At 43.4% G+C, this 20,096-nt stretch overlaps 1 protein-coding gene across 2 annotated transcripts; it reads right to left on the bottom strand.

Annotated features, from left to right (window-relative positions):
- Positions 1–97: 97 nt before the first annotated feature.
- Positions 98–18,817, bottom strand: RBL2 (RB transcriptional corepressor like 2; the record flags this gene model as incomplete). Of its 2 annotated transcripts, none has more annotated exons than XM_079541640.1 (22): positions 98–268; positions 978–1,142; positions 1,550–1,752; positions 2,689–2,806; positions 3,167–3,238; positions 3,391–3,567; positions 4,147–4,418; positions 4,882–5,154; positions 5,746–5,857; positions 6,369–6,533; positions 7,022–7,159; positions 7,513–7,616; positions 8,345–8,454; positions 9,119–9,285; positions 9,604–9,790; positions 10,414–10,478; positions 10,572–10,732; positions 11,551–11,679; positions 14,212–14,276; positions 16,161–16,361; positions 17,796–17,926; positions 18,623–18,817. In XM_079541640.1, 22 exons carry the CDS (start codon positions 18,815–18,817, stop codon positions 98–100), a joined length of 3,381 nt encoding a protein of 1,126 aa, XP_079397766.1. The 2 variants fall into 2 exon arrangements, with proteins under 2 accessions (XP_079397766.1, XP_079397767.1); XM_079541641.1 differs by having other exon boundaries at positions 2,701–2,806.
- Between the last annotated feature and the right edge of the window lie 1,279 nt (positions 18,818–20,096).

Raw genomic sequence — 20,096 nt, 5'->3', positions numbered from 1 at the left:
GGCAGGAGCATCCCGATGCCTGCACGGCTTTGTGAGTCCATGGCATGCTCTGAGCCGCCAGCAGCAGAGAGGGCCTAGCTGTGCTGAGCCCCTGCGCTCAGTGGGACCCTCGGTCGTTGGCTACGTCTTGCAGTCGGCGTAACAGAGCAGTGTGGTTTTCCTGACAGATTCTCTTAGCTGGTGCTTCACTATCATCTTCTAAGAGAATGCCTCTCTTCTTGGTTGGGGTTTCTCCTGTTCTAATCATGCTGTTAATTTCCTTTAGCCTCTGGGGAGAGGTGGAAAGAAAAAATTCTCATTATTGTGGCAACAAAAAAAGCAGTGTTTTTGCTAGTCCCATTACTCTAGGCTTACAAATGCCTCAGTTTTGGAGCTTTCTGTAACAAACTAACCCTTTTAACCTCTGTGCTGGTCCCATTACTGTATTCCAGAGTCTTTCTCAAGCAAGCCTTTTGTGTAAGTTTTTTGATGCTCTGCAGGTGCACGTGGAGCTGAAAGGCCTTCCAGCTGTAGTTATGGCATGTTATCTTACACCACAGGTGCAGAATTCCTTTCCTGAATGAAGGTGCTGCTTGGAGAAGGCTTCTGCTTCTGGACATGACAGGATTCAGCCTGTTCCATGTTCGCTTGGTAAGTCTTTTTGTGCTAAGAGACATTTTTCCTCACTAAGTAGATAAGAGGGAATGACTGGTTCATGTTTGAGTCTCCATGCCAAACACCCCATCCTGTGGTGTCACTGATGTACGTGCACTGTTACAGAGGGCAGCTTTTAAAAGTACACAAGTGCCTTGGATGCCTCATTGCTCTCCAGCTTCTTAGAGCTGTAGACTGACAATCTGGAGACAATCTGGTGACAGAGTACATCTTTAACAATGTACACTAGAAGGAGTGTTGTGCAGTATTCTCTACCATCACATCCCAACGTAAATGACAGAATTCAGGATTTATAAAACCAAACTAAACCCCTTTAGTCTTACCTTAGATGGGCTGCTGCTGAAATAATAGAATATTTTCTCTCGATGAGAGAGAGCAGACACGTTTTTGTGGGGTGAGATGTACACCGGGTGGTTCTGAGTCAGCTGTACTCTGCGAGGAGAGCTAATTCTCACAAAGGGGTAGGGCGAGAGCGGAGGGGAGTCCGTCTGCTCAGGAGGAAAAAAAACCACTCAGCTGCTACGTAATCTCAGTAAGGTATCTACAGTAAGGCTGTTGTAAGCTGGTCATTTTAAGCACAGTTCAGATGTTTTTCTCACAGCCTTCCTTAGGACACAGCAGGATTTGTTGTACATCTAGGAAATATTAGTATTTTACTTTTTAACTGTACCTGAGGCTGGTGGGTGACATTCATTGGTGCCGTGTATTTCAGCAAGAGAAAGTAACAAATAGGCAGCAAAAGGGTTTAATCTTTCAGCACCAGATTATATACTTGAACTGGAATTTTTGTCATGAATACTCTTGCTTTCCTTAAGATGAGGTTAGCTAAGGGTACTCTACTGCACGCACAGTAAAATAAGATCTATTTACTAACAGAAGCACAGTGCTATCTCACCCCATTTGAAGTGTATTTCAGGGCGAATTCCTTGATCTGCTCAATGTAGATGCTGTTGTAGAACTGTATGAGGTCTCCTCGCTCTTCCTCCTCAGTATCGCTGTTTGCTCCAGTCAGGCGGGTGGGAGTAGGAGGAGCACTGCTGGGGTGCGGCACAGGCAGGGTGCTGCTGGAGCGCATCACGGGGCTGGAGTCTCTGCTGGCTGAGGAGAGAAGCGCACACTCCTCAATCCCCAGCAGGGCACAGGCGCCTGCCCTCGGTGCTGGCGATCCTGCTCAGCACCCTCCCTTACAGCAGACCAGCGAAATGCTGAGTATTGCTACAGGAACACTTCATTTCTAACAGCTTAGTGCATGAGCTGAAAGTGATTTTTCTGTAGAAGCTGAGCTAAAATTCCATTTCTCAGGCATTTCCCCTGTAATTTGCCTTGTTGCCAGCTGGCCCAACTTCAATTGAGGAACGTCAGTCTTTCTTTTGGCAAATGGTAGCAATATTTGCCTTGGTGGTACTTTTGCTTTTTTAATGTGGGAATTTGTGGAATACATTATTTTTGTCCCTCCCCTCCTTTCTGTGACAGAAAACATTAAAACGTACGGTTGTATACTGTCAAGTATTTGAAAGCTGGTTGTAAGAATATGCATGCTCACTTTTACTTGCTTTTTTACGCAAAATTCAGTCAAGGAAAAATGTGTTAATTCAGGTATCGAGGCTAGAATCTTTGTCCGCACTCCAGAGACATGGGATGTGCTACACCAGATGCTGGGAGGGGCTGGTGGTGGTTTTTATCTATGAAGCCAGCCAGCTGCTGCCTCTCTGCTAAACTATTAAAAGACACTGCTGTGGACATGCTACTTTCACTCTACATCATGTTCTCTGGTGTCCAAACTTACCTGAGGAGTACACTTAAGGTAAACACACGCAGTGACAGATTCAAAACTGCACTGTCACAGCAGGTGCAATGCTAAGCTTCACTTTGCAAAACAACTTGCACGTTGTTGGTACGTTCTTAATTGCAGCTAAGTTTACCTAAGAAGGAACTGTTTGGTGTGGGGGGTTACACAAAATCCAACTTGTACCCTAACTACACTGTTCTGATATCAGGATTAAAAATGAACATCTGGAATTTGGAAACACTCACTTCTTTCTTTACTTCTCTCCTTACTTCTGTCTGTAGGGGAGTTCTGCTGGCTGCTGCTGTCACTGCTGCCAGACTGGCGGCGGCGTCTCCTGCCTTTTATCAGCACACTCCGGTACACCTGCAGGGAGACAAGAGCAGCACAGCACTTGTGAGTGATGCGTAGTTGCACAGTCTGGAAGCAACAGTCTGCACCATACATCTGCTTTTAGAACACTGTTTGACATCACATTGTTTTCTATAGGGGACAATGCAGGCAGCCTCCTACCTGTCATCCAGTAGGAACTGTTGATGGAGGTTGTAAGCGAAGATAAGTTAAATTACGGGTACAGAAAAAGCTTTCACTAGTGCAAGATTTGGGTGCGACTGCTATTTTTAAGGACAGTGGCTCTGAGAATGCATCATTTAATATTTATTAGATGATGTCATTTATTAAATGCCTTAGTTCTGCTTTGGGAACGAGATTTCTAACTGTACTTACGTGACTCTTGGCTTGCGGTTGTGTCCGGTAGCAGCGCATAATGTTCTGGAACGACCTGTCTTCCTTTGTAACCTAAGAATAGTGAGTATTAGACCTCCTGTGGTAGCTTTTGGTTGTTTTCTTCCCCCACTGTTTGTTTGGTTTGCTGAGGTTGTTTTTGGGGGTTGTTAGAGCAATCTCTGGACTACCAAGCCTTAGGAAATGTGTGTTTTTGTTCAGCTTACCTTGGCCATTACGTAGATGGCGCACATCAGCAGCTGATCCAGATGCCTGTCCATCATGATTTCAGGGCAGTGCATCAGGGAATACTCAAAACATGTCCAGACTTTTTTCCGCAGCTCATCAGATATATCCAGCTTGACGGAGAGATCCCGCAGACGAACACTTGCTAAATGATACACCTGATGGAAGAGAGACAGTGCAGGGACCGCGTCAACACTGCTTCTTATCCAGGTTAGAGCGCAGTTTGGACATGTGTGCTCTGTGAAACTCGTGCAGATGATAAGCTAATGACAAATACTGAAACTATCTTCTTCTGCTTACAAGATACAGACACTATTATACGGGTACTAATGCTAAAAAAGCATTTGTTTTTGAATTCTGCAATTCTCCAGATTATTTCTTCAAGATACTCTTGAAGTACAAAAACAGCACCTATAGAAACCTCTGTATTGAATAAACAAGAATATTTCAAAAGTGAAATTCTTTCTTTAAGAGCCTTAAAGAAGATGGACACGTTTAAGCAGCTGCTAGCCACAGCTGTAAATCTACTTCTCAGCTAGTGACAGCTGTACTGTTCAGCTACTCTGACAGTGAGAAATTTCTGTACAGGAAACCAACCCTTCAGGTATGCATCTGAACAAACAAAACATGTCAGCTTGGAAACGAAATATTCTCTTATTAATATTAGAAGTAAGGAAATAATATTTCAGCATCACAGAAGAGCTACCAAAATACAAACTAAGCAGGCTAAAAAGTACCTTTCTAAAGAAGAGGGAAAGCGAGCCCATCTTCCGGGAGCGAGCGGCTGTGGCAGTGAGGTGCTGGGCTGGCCTTGGCTCCCCGGAGGTGATGTGCTGAACAGTGACCTGTCCTGGGAGCTGCAGCGTTGCCCCTGACACCTGAGTGCTCAGAGTGCCCGTGAGAGCCTGGGCACTGAGGGGCTGAATGGAGCCAGAGACAGCTTGAGGCTGGGCCCCTACATTTACCTGCACTGGGAAGAAAGTTATTCCTCCATTTTCATTGGCGATACCTGTAATTTAAGGAAGTTTGATGTAAGAGCAAGGCGTGGTGGTTTGTTTAGTGTGGATGGTGTTTCCTGTTAGAGCTTTTTCTTAATAGTTCAGTAACACTTAAATTAGTTGCTTATAGTTTGTAGCATACTATAGAGACAAAATGTTTTATGAAAGTACTTGGAACTTCTTATCATAAGGAGACAGGAAAATAACGGAATTGAGCTGATCTTTAACTGTAATGTCACTTTCTTCCAGTTGAGGAAGCAAAGGTCACTGCAATAACCAAGTCGCTAATCCACAGTCAGTGAACATCTTTGTGCTCTGTGTCTTGTCTCTAAATTCCACTGATACAGTTCTTCCCCACTATAAATTCTTACACCTGCTTTTCTGCTCTGGGTGTGCTGTTTTCCCCCCACCCCCTGACTGTATACTAACATCTGGATAGGGATTGGCCTCATCTGACAGCAGCTCTTCTCTTACCTTGTACAGGAATGGTCACAGTTTGCCCATTGTTGGCTGTTACGGTGGCGGTTGCTACTGTAACCAATGTCTGGCCGGGCACTGGAGTTACTGACACTGCTTCAGGATTCACGTTCTGCACAGGCACCGTATTTACCACGGGCTGCTGGGAAACTCTGACTGGAGTTCCGTTGTCGGAGGTATTATCGTTATCAACAAACAACCTTCTCCTGGTAGGGTGGGCTGTAGGAGAGCTGTATCTGTCATACAGGGTAGTAGGAGAAGATGAAATGCCTGTGGATTTAAAAAAACAAAATCTTATTGTAAAATCCCTTATAATACAAATAGATTAAAAAAAATGTGATGAGAGCCAAATGCGACAACTGGAAGCATTTAAAATTAATGTCTACATCTGTGGCTTACAGATTATGAGATGACTTGATCTCAAATAACACGGTGCTGAATATCTTTTCCTCACAGACTGTATTATGCTTTAGTTCCCCAGAAAAAGCCTGAAGCCTCACAGAACTAAACATACATTGGAGCTTCTAATCTGGTGTAACAAAAAAGCTGCTCAGGTGCTACTGATCAGAACAGATGTACTTATTTAAACACATACACGTGAGTACACAGATGTCATTTGTAGATATAAGCTCCTGAAACCAGTGACACAGGACTGTTTTGATCTGAAATAACGAATATTTCTGTCTTAGACAACTGACGTGACTATGCAAGTTACAACAGAAATAGCATTTACAAGTGCCTAATTCATGCACAATTGTACATAAACCACTAGAGCAGCTTCCTTCTGTATGCCATTCAGATTTGTAAATACAGGGCATGGTGTAAGAGTGATAAATACACTGTGCTTAAAAAACAGCTCACCTTTTCCCAGGCCTCCGGTTTCAGCTCGGACCTCGTTTAGTCGTCTTGGTGTCAGTGGAGAACCCACAACACTGTTGGCAGCAGATCTCTCAAAATACTGAGGTGGCATGACCTGAAATAGTTGTACTGTTATTAGTGTGTCTGTGGCACAAATGATTTTTAGAACTACCAGTCTATAAATGTTGAACAGTGAAACTATACGGAGGAAAAGAAAAATGAAGAACATTGAAAAATTACTGTAAACTTAACTTAAAAACTTCGTAATGATTGTACTACTCTAGAAAATACAATCCTGTAATAATCATTCTGTGACTGTAATTAAGAGTCTGTTCTTAACCAGACTCCTGTAGCAGTCTTCTCAAGTGTGACTGTTTCATACCTCCTCTGTGTTCATTATTCACTGTGCTCCTACTCTAAGCAAACACGGGGCGAGAATCACATCAGCTGGATGCCTGTGTTTGGACATCTCTACAGTGGTAACAGGTCACACACAAACACATGCAGCTCTTTCTCTGCCCTGCTTAGCTTGTAGGGAGAAACTGAACTCTGGGCATACAGTGCTGATGTCCACTCTCCACCATTCTGTTTGAACAGACGTGTTAGGGGTACAGAGACGTGCTCACCTCTTCACAGCTAGGAACTTTGTTGTCGTTATCTCTGATTCTGTCCCACAGTATGGACTCCTGTTTCCAGGCCATGCTTTCCAAGATCTGTTCTTCAATATGATTAAGGTGTTTTACAACTTCCCGACAAAGGCCGTCTTCTGCTCTAATGAAAACCTCAATTACCTGTAATGCAGAGAGCAATGAAGTCCTTGTGGTACTGAATAAACCAGTGACTGAGTATAATATACTTGTTCTCATATATTTCTTCTTACAGTGAAATTAGATCCTAAATTTTCAAGGAAGAGACTAGTACAATTATTAGACTGTGTCACTATGGTTCAATTGTCTGGTGGGCTGCAAGTTTATCAGAAGACAGGTACATGTATCTTCCCACAGCAGCAGTGAATGCAGAACAGCTGCAGCAGCAGCTCAGGATCCCCGGTCACTAGCTCAAGATAAATGACAATCCTTAGTCACTTGCACACTGCTCCTATGTTAAACTGATTACCAGTAGTCTGATCTTTAAATGCCCAAACCAGCTGTAAAATACTTTCAAGACAAAAAGGGGCAATGCTAAGAATAAAGATTTAATACACATTTAGGTAAAGAGATTATTTAATATAAGCCAAGAGTACACAGGACTTGATCAACATTTCTAGCTCTTACTTTACCTTATAGAAGTGATAAACTGGAATGTCAAATATTTCAGTGATGAAGGGAAAGCTTCCAGGTAACTTGTACGTGAAGGTGACAATCTCAAGGCAGCACGCCAGCAGGGAGCGATGAAACACATCTTGCTCCAGTACTGCCTGCAAGAGAGTTGCCCAATTTAATGCTTCATTTACAGTGTAACAATAGAACTGCATGATGCTTTCTGTTCTGCCTCAACAGTGAGATTAGAAAGTTTTTAACTAGACATTTGCTTTTGTACATGATGGAACAGAATCCAAATTAAGACATCCTTATTCTTTGTAAATTTTATATATCCATTTTGTTCGCAAACGTGTACAATTTCTTGGACAGCTTTTCTTCCATTCAGGAATGCCTTCCAACTACTCAAGAGATTTACTCATCTAAAATAGCATTATCCTGTCCTATAAATATTTTCTTTGTTGCAGATCCAACTTTAAACACAAGGTGCAATTGGAGGAGTTGTCCTTACAGATAAGTCTGCGTCTCCCAGTCTCCTCCTCTCTTGCTCAATGACCAACTCCAAAACCTTGTAGTAGAGTACCTCAGCACGACGAAAATGCTTGCTGGCCACATCTGCAGGAATTTTAAACAGAAATAATATTGTGAATTGTGATAAAAGAATCATTATTTATCTTAATCTACAGAGTTAAAACAACAGCTTATTGTGTGGATTTCTGTGCAGCTGTGGCTACGCTGCTTTCAGGACTAAACGGGACTCATGTTCAAGGGTTAATGTTAGCCATGGAATCTCTCTACTGCACTGAAACGTGATTGCAGAGCACAGCAGCTTAGTACTGAACTCAGAACTTGGTAAAAAAAAACACCATGTGTAAGAACAACCCTTATTACTGCTAAAATAAAAAGTATTTCAAGATCAGAAAATACAGTGTTTGGAAAAACCTCTGTGGGGATCCAAGCACTCTGCAAGACAAAGTGAACAACTGTGTTGATGAGCACAGACACAAAGTACAAAGCACCTATTCTTAAAAAATTTTAATTACTTTTTTTGACAGAAATGCACACTTAGATTTGAGAGAAGAAAAACAGTTCTGAGAGCTTTTCTTTCCTCCCTTTTGTAGAACATAAGAATATCAAATTCCAGTAGTTTATGCCAAGTATGATTATGAAAGTTTATACAGGGTTCAAAGTTGCTCTATCTCAAGACCAGCAGGAAAAGACAAGAAATAGAAAAGACTCTTGTGCAAAAGCACAGTGTCTACATAAGACAGAGTTTACTTAGAAGAGATCAGTATTTTTAAATGCACATAAATTCCTATTTAGGTAAGTAAAATGTTTCCCACCTTTGGTGAAATTACTGAATTCCTCTTCAGACTGCATGCTCTGGCAGTATACTTCACACATCTCTTTTACTCTGCTTGCAATAGACTGTGAAGGATCTCTGGAACATGCCCTGAAAATACAAGCTGTTTCAGTGTCCTGCTTCTGCTAAGACAAGTACACACACACACACACACACACACACACACACACAAAAGAAACCAACAACAAAAAGACCTACAATACAATTAAAGCATGAAGCTGCGAAATATCTTTGATAGATAGCGACGCAAACACTCCCACACAAGCCTTGCTGCACATCTACTACAAGACAGCCACAGCATATTATACTTCAGTGAGTGTCAACTCTTCTTAAGAGTTCAATACTAAACACATTCCATGCGATATAACAAGTGCTTTGTAACATACTGTACCTGAGCCAAAGACTTATGTACACAGAGAAAAAGAAATAATTTTTGATCTCCTACAGAATAGAGTGAGTTGCCAGGTAGTGAAGCTGGCTAATTAATAAGAAAAATCTTGAAACAGTTGCATTTGCATTTTGCTGTTAGGGAAGCTCAGAATGTTGGGTTGAGAACGCTGTGTGTTCTTACAGCTGTCAATCTCTCAAGGATTGTGTAGAAATAAAGACAAGAGTCTCTCTGAAGTTAAATGTCCCTCTGGCTCCTACTTCACTTCAAACTTCCAGAACTTAAATCACTCTATTTAACAATAACATTTGTTATTATAATTTCACCTTTAAATGAGTTTTTTTGTTAGCTACGCATCAAGCTTACCTGAAGATTTGCTCCAGATTTTCGCTGGGGGCATTTTTCAGCCCTGCCAGCATGGTGTGAAGGCGGCTCAAGCTGTAGGTCGCGATGGAAACAGGTGTCACATAGGGGTTGCTCTCCTTCACGTACCTGCGGCCAGTGAGGGGGGTCGTCATCCGAAGCGATTTAGACTAAAAAGGAAAAAAAAGCTTCTGTCTGTACATTATTACAAAACGTAGAGCTTCTGAGAGACCTAGAGGTGGCAGGTGTTAGCACTGTTTCTTAACTGGTTATAATATATATCTGGGAAAAGGGAGCAGGAATCAAACAACCCAAACCAGTTCACTCTCAGTAACAGCCAGCAGCCACAGGTCTATCTGTCACCTGGATGTTGGTGTCAAATACTCATGTAGAAGTGTCTGAGCAGTGACAAAATGACCTCACACTGAAACACCAGAATTGGACAACTCCTTCTCCACAAAACCAGCAAGGGACCGTGCCAGACTCACTCTGTCAAAGTGTTGCTGTAAATTATGCTTCACTTGTACTCGTTCAGCTGTTTCCACTCCTGAGGGTGTATTTAAGCACCGTGTGAGAGTTCCAATTTCTTCATCTGCATCTTCCCCGAGAAATATTCGCTCATCGAGATTTCCTACTGACAAGACATACTCCTCATAGGCCTTGTTGATGGCTTTGCTATGGAGGAAGAGAGAAAACCCCTTTAATTAGACAGTGCTTTCTTTACCTGCTTTCTGACTGAACACACCTCTGCCCTGTCAGAAGGCTGCCTCAGAACGAACTTTAGCCTCAGTTAAAACCTACAATACCTTAAACATGACAGTGGCATTATTCTACCTTTGTAATTGATGGCCTGTCATTTCATATGGCAACAGGAGGAATGCAATACAATGCAGAGAACTGGTGGCATTTGGCTGGAAACTCCTCAGAACTTATGCAGCATCACATTGCCATACACTGCACTTGCCATTTCTGTACCATTTAAATGCACAGCACAGTACCTCTAGGTTTAAAAAGCATGAAACATTACCACACTTGGTTCTTCCCTCCTCCCTGCCCCCACTCAGTGTGCCCCACAGCCTCTTCTTCCAAACACTTTACATTACATAGAAAAAAACATGGAAACGTAAACAGAAGCAGACATTAAGCAGTGCTATATTGAAAATGCCTCAGCCACCAAATAGCTGAAACACCTTTTAGTATAATATATGAACAGCAATACGTATATAAAGTAATAGTGGTAAGACACAGGTAATAACCCAAAGGGATACAGATGCAGACCAAAGCACAGGCTGACTCACAAGCTATCTCCAAAGTTTCCAGGATCTAGAAATCCAGTCAGATTTTCATCTTTTCCTTTTAAAAGCTGTAAGAGCAAAGAGAGGACATTTCAGTTGTTAAAGTTCTGAAGATAACAAGGAGGGAAACATTTTTCTGCATCCTGAATGCACTGACCAACCTTCTTGTCAAAAAGTTTCCGAATGTATGGCTTCCAAAAATGCTCCTTTATGCCTTTTGCTTCTAAAACCAATCCATAATGTAATGAACACAGCTTTTCAATGATGCAGGGAGGATCAGATGATGCTTTATAGTCCTTACTATGAAAGTCTTCAGGCAGACCTATAATTACAAATAGAGTAATGTTTAATTTCTTATATTCATACCTTACTAAACTCAAACTCTTTGCTATGTGGCCTAGGCAGTCTGAAATTAAAACATGAAGTTTGTGTCCTTGAAAGAAACGCAGTGTGCCCTCAATTGGATCATCTTATCAAAACTGCCTTTCAAGTGACAAACCTAAACAGCTGAGATATTCGGTGATAGAAAATATCAGTTCTAGCAGAAAAATGATGAAGCACTTATGAGTGGCAGTATTTATTCAAATAAGTTGGAGATAATGGTCCCTGCTCACATCCAAGCCACCACAAGATAGTGAATACTACAGGATACTGAAAATGAGGCGTAAGCATTGAAAGAGTTACGCCCAGGTTCAGAGGAAGCCTCTCACCATCCGCTCATGCGTTCAGTTACCAAGTCAGCCTGTGCTTCCATTCTTTTCATAAGGAACAACCCAAAAGGGAGAGAGAAACAGTCAGGGTGCCTGCTTTGTATCTGAGCACAGGATCTTCCCAAACTGCTGCCTGGGATCTCTACAATGTGACCTGTCCCACAACGACTGCGTCATTACACAGTTTCACTGCCATTAACATATCATTAACAAAACGTCTCCTCTGGAAGTCCTTCAGTGGTATTTCCATAGTTCACTGAGATCTTGACAGAGTTCAATTCTGTGTTCCTATGTCACGCTGGTAGAAATAAAACTGTATAGTCAGACAGAGAAAATAATTCCCTCTACTACATATCTCCATATCCATTTCAACTGCCTTAGAAGTTCATGCAGATTTTAGATAAAGACTTCTTTTTTTTTTCCAACATACCTTTAAAATTGGGATTCAGAAGTTCTTTATGGTTAGGGCACTGGAGAGCATTTCCATACACTAGATCCAAAGCACATAACAAGAGATGATAGGAATTGACCAAGTCATCACTGATCATGGGAAAATTACCTTTGGTACAAGAAAGATAAATGAGATTAATTAAAATCAGCATCGATTTGAAATTATTTTACAAAACAAAATTATCCAGACTTGTATTTCCAATCAACAGTGGAGTATTTTAAGCATAAGTTTTGGTGACTAGATTGTCAATATCTGGATAGAAACACAGGAAGTAAATGGACACACAGTTAAAATAAAGCACATATAATTGCTTTGGTTCACATTTGCATTCAGTTTCCTGATTCCATGTTTGTGAAACAATAATTTCAATGTGGATAATTGAAGCTGTTTAAAATAATGAAGCTGAAATGTAATTTGTATTAACTGTACACTTTCATCAGTTCTTCCCACACCATTACATCTTCATGACAGAAATCGAAGTCCTAAACAAATACAACAGCAAAATGTCAATCAATTAATACCTTAACGAAGTGATGCCGTAACAGGATCTCACAAGCACGAAGTCTGGCATGGCAGTAGCTACTGACAGCCAAGTCAAAATAGATCTCATTCTACACAGCCAGTAGTTTCATAAACAATGTGTGAAGTCAGTGACATTCCAAACAACAGTTCAGTGCTCCCTTCCACAGCCAAGCATGAAATAATACAAACCAGTCATATTGATGTAAAAGAGATCTTCTTTTTTAAATTTCTATTTTAAAGAAAGTACAATGTTACAGAGTCTACAAATAAATTCATGAAAGCAGCACACAAGAGCAGCTCTATGGCTATGAAGGTCACTACCTTACTTTGCAGCATATACCAAACGTACGAACAAGTCTTGTGCTTTCTGCACTTGTGAAACCAAACACAAGATGCTGAAGCTTGCAGAAAGATCATGGTGACAAGCCTCGACTTGCTGCTGATGTGTGGTTGCCATGATAAGGATTACTGCCAGCCCTCAAAACACAGCAAACAAATGGGGAATATTTCATTCCTCCGGTGGTATACATTCAGTTTGTATTTTTGTACTGCTTTATACACTTCATACACAGTCTTGTACTCTTCATGCATTTACCACTAGTCACTTGTTAATTCTGCAGTCTGTTAGTACTGTAAAAAAACTGTCTTGTAAAACTTGATGGGCTGTTATCAACACTGTGTTCTAGTCCACAAAGTTAATTTGTACGTCTGAAACTGCCTGCCAACCAACAAGCAGTTAATGGTGACCTACTCAAACATACCAAGCAATAACTCAGCAGGAACAAGACCCGCTCAGACCCTCTGCTCCTGTTCAGGAGCAGCATGCAGCCTGTGCAGAAGCAGCAGCTTCCATACAGGCCAGCTGTTTGGTACAGCACCTTTTATACTCCTGCAAAGATCCAGGGGTATTGCCAGTAACTTTTCCAAAATGAAGCCTGCTGGCAACCCTCTGCTTTGTGGCAAAAAGAAAGGCTAAGCTGGACAAGACAAAGCTACTGCCAGAAATTCCATACTGAGACAACCTACTGCAGTCTATCCTCAGAAACAACCAGTGAGACACATCACCTGCACTGACTGACCTTGCAATCCCAAACAATCCTCCCAGAAGAACTCTCTGGAAATTACAGATGGGACAGAATACTACCTAACTTATGTTCAAAGAATTCCCAGTGAACTCATCCTACTGTACCAGAATCAATTCCTACTGATGAAAGACTGTAGATTATGCTGTATGGCTGAACAACTGAAGCCTAAAATTTTGGGTGCTTCACTGTCCCTCTGCAAAAGGATTTACTTCTGCTCCCCTTCTGTCTTTTTCTCCAATCAGTCATCAAGAAGAAAAATGACTGAAATCCTCTGCTATTCGTATTAGCATTAAGGGTGCTTTTACAATAAAGGCAATAGATGCATGGCAATATATTGGCTCCTCCCTGCTTTGTTTCCATGGAAGCCTGTTAACACAGCATTTCCACATGTATATTCCAAGGGAATCTGAGCCTGCAAGACAGCCACTTACATACCTACTGCCATGTCCAAAAAGCAAGAGATAATCACCCTTGTGAAAAAGATGCAGACCTACTTAGTAATGCATATGATTATTCAATACAATTACTGTATGCACATTTTTGAAGGGTGTGTATGAGCAGGGGTAGATCAAAAAATCCCAATGCTACCTGTGACAATGCCATGAAAGTACCCTCAGCTACAGTTTCATGACACATCTTTGCTACGTTACAGAAAAAAATCCATTACATATTATCACCACTGCTGGAAACGTACAAGGAATTTAAAGTCATCATCGTCCATAAAACAATACTTTATATTAATTACAGCTGTCTAAATATGAATTCACTAAAACTCTGAGCTAATTTTCCCTTACAGCCTAAATCGCCAAAACATAGGGAACACAGGAGCAGTATTTCAGCTGAAGCTACCGACGTGTTGGGACACACTGCTTACCTCAGACACGTGGTAAAACACACCGCTGCAGAAATCTAAGTGCATTTGTTCAGGCTGCTCCAAGAAGGCTCTTTCAACTAAGGGCCTGCAGCTATCTCATGTTTACAGACTGATACAGACCAGTTTTTTGTAGTATTCAGCCTCTTTGCAATCTCTTACCTTTTGCATGAACAAACAGCACCCAGCAAAACTGGAAAACTTTGTTCACTGTGCACGGCTGTCGCCTTTTGGGGAGAAACACAGCGAGAAGACACGAAAGCTCAGTGAATTACGACAGACATTCCAGCATTCTGAAAGAAAGTCCAGCTTTGCCACAGAGCAGCTAAAACCATGGCCCTCCCCCCAAAAAACAAAACCAAAAACCTGACTGAAGTAACACCATGGCTGCTCAGAGCTTTACAGCAGACACAGCGGAAACCCCAGCCTCAGCCAGCAAGCGATTCAAACATCACGACACCAACAGAGCACCACACTCAGAATGCCTTCTGAAGTCTTCTGAGCAATGTAAGCACGTGTGTATGTTCTGCAAGGCATGCGTTACACAGCATGCTGGCATTAACAGGCTGTTTGCTCACAGACTTCACCTACATACTTTGGTAAAGTGTTTTTTCCCATACAATTTTACATACTATGTAGAATTCTGAAATACAGGGGTTTACCAACATTAAGTTCTACTAGTTTTGACTGCCATTCATGAGGCCCTTCCCTCTGTCCATCAGGAGTTCTGTACCGACCCAGGGCTATTTACTTCTTAGTGCTGCTACTTACACCAGTTTTCCTCAGCACCCATCCTAAACATTTAACTTCATAATTCTGGCTAGTAAGTCCAGCCACTGCACTTGGAAACAGGAAAATCCTGGCACAGTAATCAACTCATCTAAACTAGTATTATTTTACTCATTTGCAGTACATACTTACTGCAAGGAACATTTAAAAACAAGCAACAGCCCCCATCCTTCTCTAGCACCCCTTTTTGTTCAACACCCCTGCTTGTTTCCATATAGCACATACCTGAAGTGCTATCTCACACACTACATCCCAGCCTCCAGACAGTACGTATGAACAAGAAGGTGGCAGCAGATATGTTTTATCTGGTATGATCACAGTCCTTCTAGAATTAGTTCTATTTTAATTCTCACTACCAGTTTAGACCATAAGACAGGTGCGAGCCTCAAAGCTAAAAGTTTGCACGATGCAAACAGTCTTTATTGGGTTTTCTCTGTTTCTAGAAGCACCATTTGCTCCATAATTCTGATTTTAGTATTATTTATTTTATTTAGCACTATATACCAAAGCTGGAAATTCTTTCATTTAGGCCAAATTCACTCACAGCAAGGTCATGATCTCAATTTCTGCAGTAGTTCTGTCAGCCTGAACTCATTTCTTTGGTTACTCCATCAGGTTACGTGTTAAATGTTAAAAGCATGCACATTTCACACAAAAACTTGGAATTACCCTCTGACTTAATCTTCAAAATAAATTCACACTTTGCTATCCAAACAAACTTGCAGAGCTTACTCTCCTAGCTGCAGACCTGCACACGTGCTATAATTTCAACATCGTGTGCTCATCTCAATACATCTGCAACTCAATATCGGTTACAACTGCCACCATGTTATGCTCACAAAAACAATCAAGCCAAAAACAAAACACGGTAAGAAACTGAGAAACAGAGAAATAAAGCTACAACTACAAAGTAAAATATGCATAAGATCTGTCTCTATAAAGAAAAGTAGAGGAATTAATAGGCAGGTCACCATGCTAAGCCATTCTACTGAGGCTGTAGAGATCAGAAAGGGATCTGATTCTTTCAGCCTTTTCCTCCCTACAATAGCATTTCTTTCACCTAAGGGCTGATTTTCATTCCTCCCTTTTATCTTTCTCCCTGGATCACAGAAGCTTATCAGCTTTGGGGCTTCGTGCACCCTGTCAGATCTGACAGACCAGAAACAAGATTCCAAAATCACTGTAAGATAGGCCCAACCTCTGGTACCATAAAGAACCACTATGAAAATAAGTTAAAATACAGTTAAAACAACCAAACAACTTCATCATGTTTTTTGTAACTGCAATGGTCAAACATCAGTCTGTCAATAACAGAACCATACCTCTGTTTTCTTCCTCTCTGTTGACGGGGTGGATCTTCCTGAGGGTATTTGAACATGTCCTGAAAAATGGGCTCATACTTCTTAAAAATTACTGCAGAGACTGTAAAGTTTCTCTCCAGTCTTTCAGTCCTTTCTCGGAACTGGGAGGGTAGGTTTGCCATGTCTTCCCATTTCTTCATCTTGTTAAAAAACTCAATCAAGCTGAAGATATCAAACAGATTAGTTCTCAGAGGGTTGGCTGTTTGCTTGTTTTCACTTTGTTTTGCAGAAACGTGTTCTAACTTTATATTTATTTACAGCAAAAGTACAACTTATACTTTCCAAACTACTGATAACAGCAACATTGCAAACATGACAATAATAGTTTTAAGTGCTCAGAACCAGCTCATTTACAAACAAGAGCTGAGACAACTCACAGCACGCTGCCAGCCCCTGCTGATGACTGCGTTAACTCTATGTTGTGGTTCTTGGCTTTCCTCACAAGGACACAACCAGCTCTCCAGCAGCCCGGTTACTATAAAGTCAGATTCCTGAATAAGTAACTTAAGTGAAACAAAATCTGAACTCTGCTGAACACTAAAAAGACTCTGCAAAGTGTGAAAAAACAAAGGAAGTGTACCAACAACGTGTAAAGTTGGCTTACACTGCTTTTCACTGCTTTTCTACCCGTATTTTTTTCAACTTTATCAGTCTTTCATAACCCAAAATGCAGAAACTGTTCCGCTGTACTCAATTCCTCGAACCTCCAATTAGCAAAGAAATATTTTAAAAGTAACTCTTTGGATTGTTTCAACAAACAGCAGCACTCCAACAGTAAGGGGAAGAGAACTCCATGTTCATATGAACATTCCAGTTTCTGACAATCTGGTGAATTGCTACCACACAACCATACTGCTGTCATCAGTTTCAGGAAGTTTTTCTTCATCATTCAATGGAAAAAATCATAGAATCATAGAATGGCTTAGGTTGAAAAGGACCACAATGATCATCTAGTTTCAGCCCCCCTGCTACGTGCAGGGTTGCCAACCACCAGACCAGGCTGCCCGCAGCAATCAATCATTTGATAAAAGTTCATCAGAATCCAGCGTTGCTTTTGTTTCATAAAAGACTAAAGGACAGAAAGTGAAATCTTCTCACCCAAATGAGAAATATTACATTTTCAGAGCCAATTAAAAGCATCAATCCACATGAGAAACCCACACTTCGTACACTCTTTAGAAGCAGACTGTTTTACATGGGTCACCTTCTCTCACTCTTGAGCATAGAAACTCTCCAATTTTTCTCTCAGAGATTGGTCAGACACTGGAATGGCTGCCCAGGGTGGTGGTGGAGTCGCCATCCCTGTTCAAGAGGTGTCTGGGTGCGGAGCAACGAGATACAGTTTAGGGACCTGTGGTAGCAATGGTGATGGGAGGACGGTTGGACAAGATGATCTTGTAGGCCCTTTGTAACTTTACTATTCTGTGATTCTATGAATTTTAGAACTCATGAATGAAAAACTACCCTACCTGTGTAGCAATGAGCTACAGCACACAGATCCCTGCAGTATAAATTCTATCTCTAACAAGGACATCCGGACTTTGTTCTTAATTTCTACGTTCTTCAAGGTGCTTTAAATTGGCTGAACTGAGTTACCTTTGTTCGGAGCAGCGCAAAATGCGGGTCAGGGATACGTAATTACCCTCAACCGTCCCCCTACTGACGGTCGGGATGGCTTTCCTACAGGCCACGTAGAGGGCACACGCCAACCAGTGCAGCTCGTTGCCCTGTGAAGCAGAACGCAATGCACATCAAGCCCCCTCCGAGCTGCCGGCACCTGCAGCTCTGCACCCTGCACCAAGACATGGAGACAGTGCCACAGATGGGATGCGCTGCACCAGCAGCACCATTTTTGTTCTGAAATCCCTACAGCTGTGCCGTGCTTTCAGCTACCAGAAGAGCACCCAGAGGTCGGCACGGCGCCAAGCAGCGATGAGAGCAGTGAGGTAGGGCAGGAAATGACCCCCCTGCCCCACGGATCGGCCGTGAGGTGACGGGGCTCTGTACCAGTTCGGTGTATAGAGAAGACGTAAATAACGACAGCCACCGCTCCATTTCATCTAAACGTCCTTCTGCCCTCGTCTGTGGGACGGCACAAGCACGGTTCCCACGTTTCTCTCTCACACACAACGGTCGCTCAGCTCGGCGGCTGACCGCACGAGCCGATCCCAACCGAGCCGTGCCCGACCCGACCCTCGCACTGAGAAACAACGCCATCCCGCCGCTCCCCCATCGGCCGCCTCACGCTCCCGCCCCGCCCCGCCGCCCCGCCCTGCTGCCCCTCAGCGGCCGCGCGTGGCGGCACGAGGCCGTTACCCCGACCCCCTCCTCCCCACCCACACGCACGGCGGGCCGCGCTCCCTCAGCGCTGTGAGGAGATGCAGCCCCCCGCCCGCAGCCCCGCCGCCCGGCCCCGCGCGCACCTCCAGCGTGTAGTTGCGCTTCATGCTCTGGTAGCTGAGCCAGGCCTCGGAGCGGGCGCGCTCGTCCATGTTGAGGCTGCTGCAGAGTTCCTCGTAGCGTTGCCGCGTGTCCCCTTCCTCTGCCGGCGGGGACGGGGCGGCGGGGATCGCCCCTCCGGCCCCCGGCTCGGCCTCGGCCTCCTCCCCGCCCGACATCCCGCGCCCCGGCGCTAGGGGGCAGCGCGCCCGCCGCTCACTGCGCCTGCGCCGCCGCCCCTGGGGCTCGCGACGCGCGTTCGAATCCAAACACCCCGGCGCCGAGCCACGCCCCCGCCCTCCGCCGAGCCGCCGCCGCCGCTGATTGGATGGCGAGAAGAAGCCCGACCCGTCCGCTTTGCGGCCTTGCGCAGGCGCAGCGCGCTCACGTGACGTCACTACTCCGCGACGGCGCGACCCATGACCCCGATCCCAGGGTGCACCGCGGCCTGTAGCGTCAACACGGCGGCGTCAGCAGCGCGGGACGCGGAATGGCGGCGGGGCCGGGGAAGCCAGCGGGGCAGCGGGAGCCCAGGGCACAGCCGTGTGCCTAGATACGGGGCAGAATTACCGCACGAAATCAGTGAGTATAACAGAACAGTGCTAGTGAACAAGCACACGACACACTACATTTGAAATAAAAGCAAGCGACATATATTTGAGTTGTACAAGTTCAGACCACCAAATAAGAACAGCAGCTTGAAAAACGTCCGAGTAGTGCGAAAGCAAACAGCTGCACGGGAAGATGCACGTGTAGGGCCGCAGTGATGGCAGCTCCCAAAGAACACAGCACAGCTCCTACAGCAAACACCCAACAGCAGGGCTGTCCCCAAAAGCACCTGAAGGGCTGGGTCAGCCCTCAGCGGGTACTTGGAATACAGACACCCCTCAGACACCGTACTGACAGTTACTGACAATGCCTGTTGGCCTTTCTACTACCACCATTCCAAAACCAACAATAATGAATGTTTCAGAGAGGGGGAAAAGGAAAGAACAAAGCTCTAGCTTGAGGATTTGACACATTGTCACACAGCTGGGAGCACCAACGGCAACAAGAACTGTGAACACCACTGGTGTCTTGAGTACACAACGTGAATGATGAAAGCAAGAGGTATCTTTTTTTTTTTTTGGCATGTTAATTGCTTGAATCACTTTCACAACAGGATTCCATTTTACTTCTACCCTGGTAATTGGATAAGAAGCTATAAATTTTGTACCAAAATGTACGAAAAGTGTAGCAAATATTGAGGCAAAACAACTGTAGTAACAGCACAGGCCCTAACTATGTTGGCCCCAAATAAGAAGTTTCAGTCACCTTCACTAGGAGTGGCTAATGTTGTTTACCTCCTGAGAAATAAGGTGGACTCCCAGATAAGACTAGATACCAAAGCCCGCTGTCCTATTAAGAGAGGTCCAAGATTATACAATGTCAGAAATCTTTGTGTAGGAAGAAACAATA

The sequence above is a fragment of the Tetrao urogallus genome, assembly GCF_951394365.1.
Source record: "Tetrao urogallus genome assembly, chromosome: 12".
NCBI classification, from domain to species: domain Eukaryota; kingdom Metazoa; phylum Chordata; class Aves; order Galliformes; family Phasianidae; genus Tetrao; species Tetrao urogallus.
The sequence above is the reverse complement of the archived record's forward strand: the minus strand, read 5'-3'. Positions and strand labels throughout refer to the sequence as shown.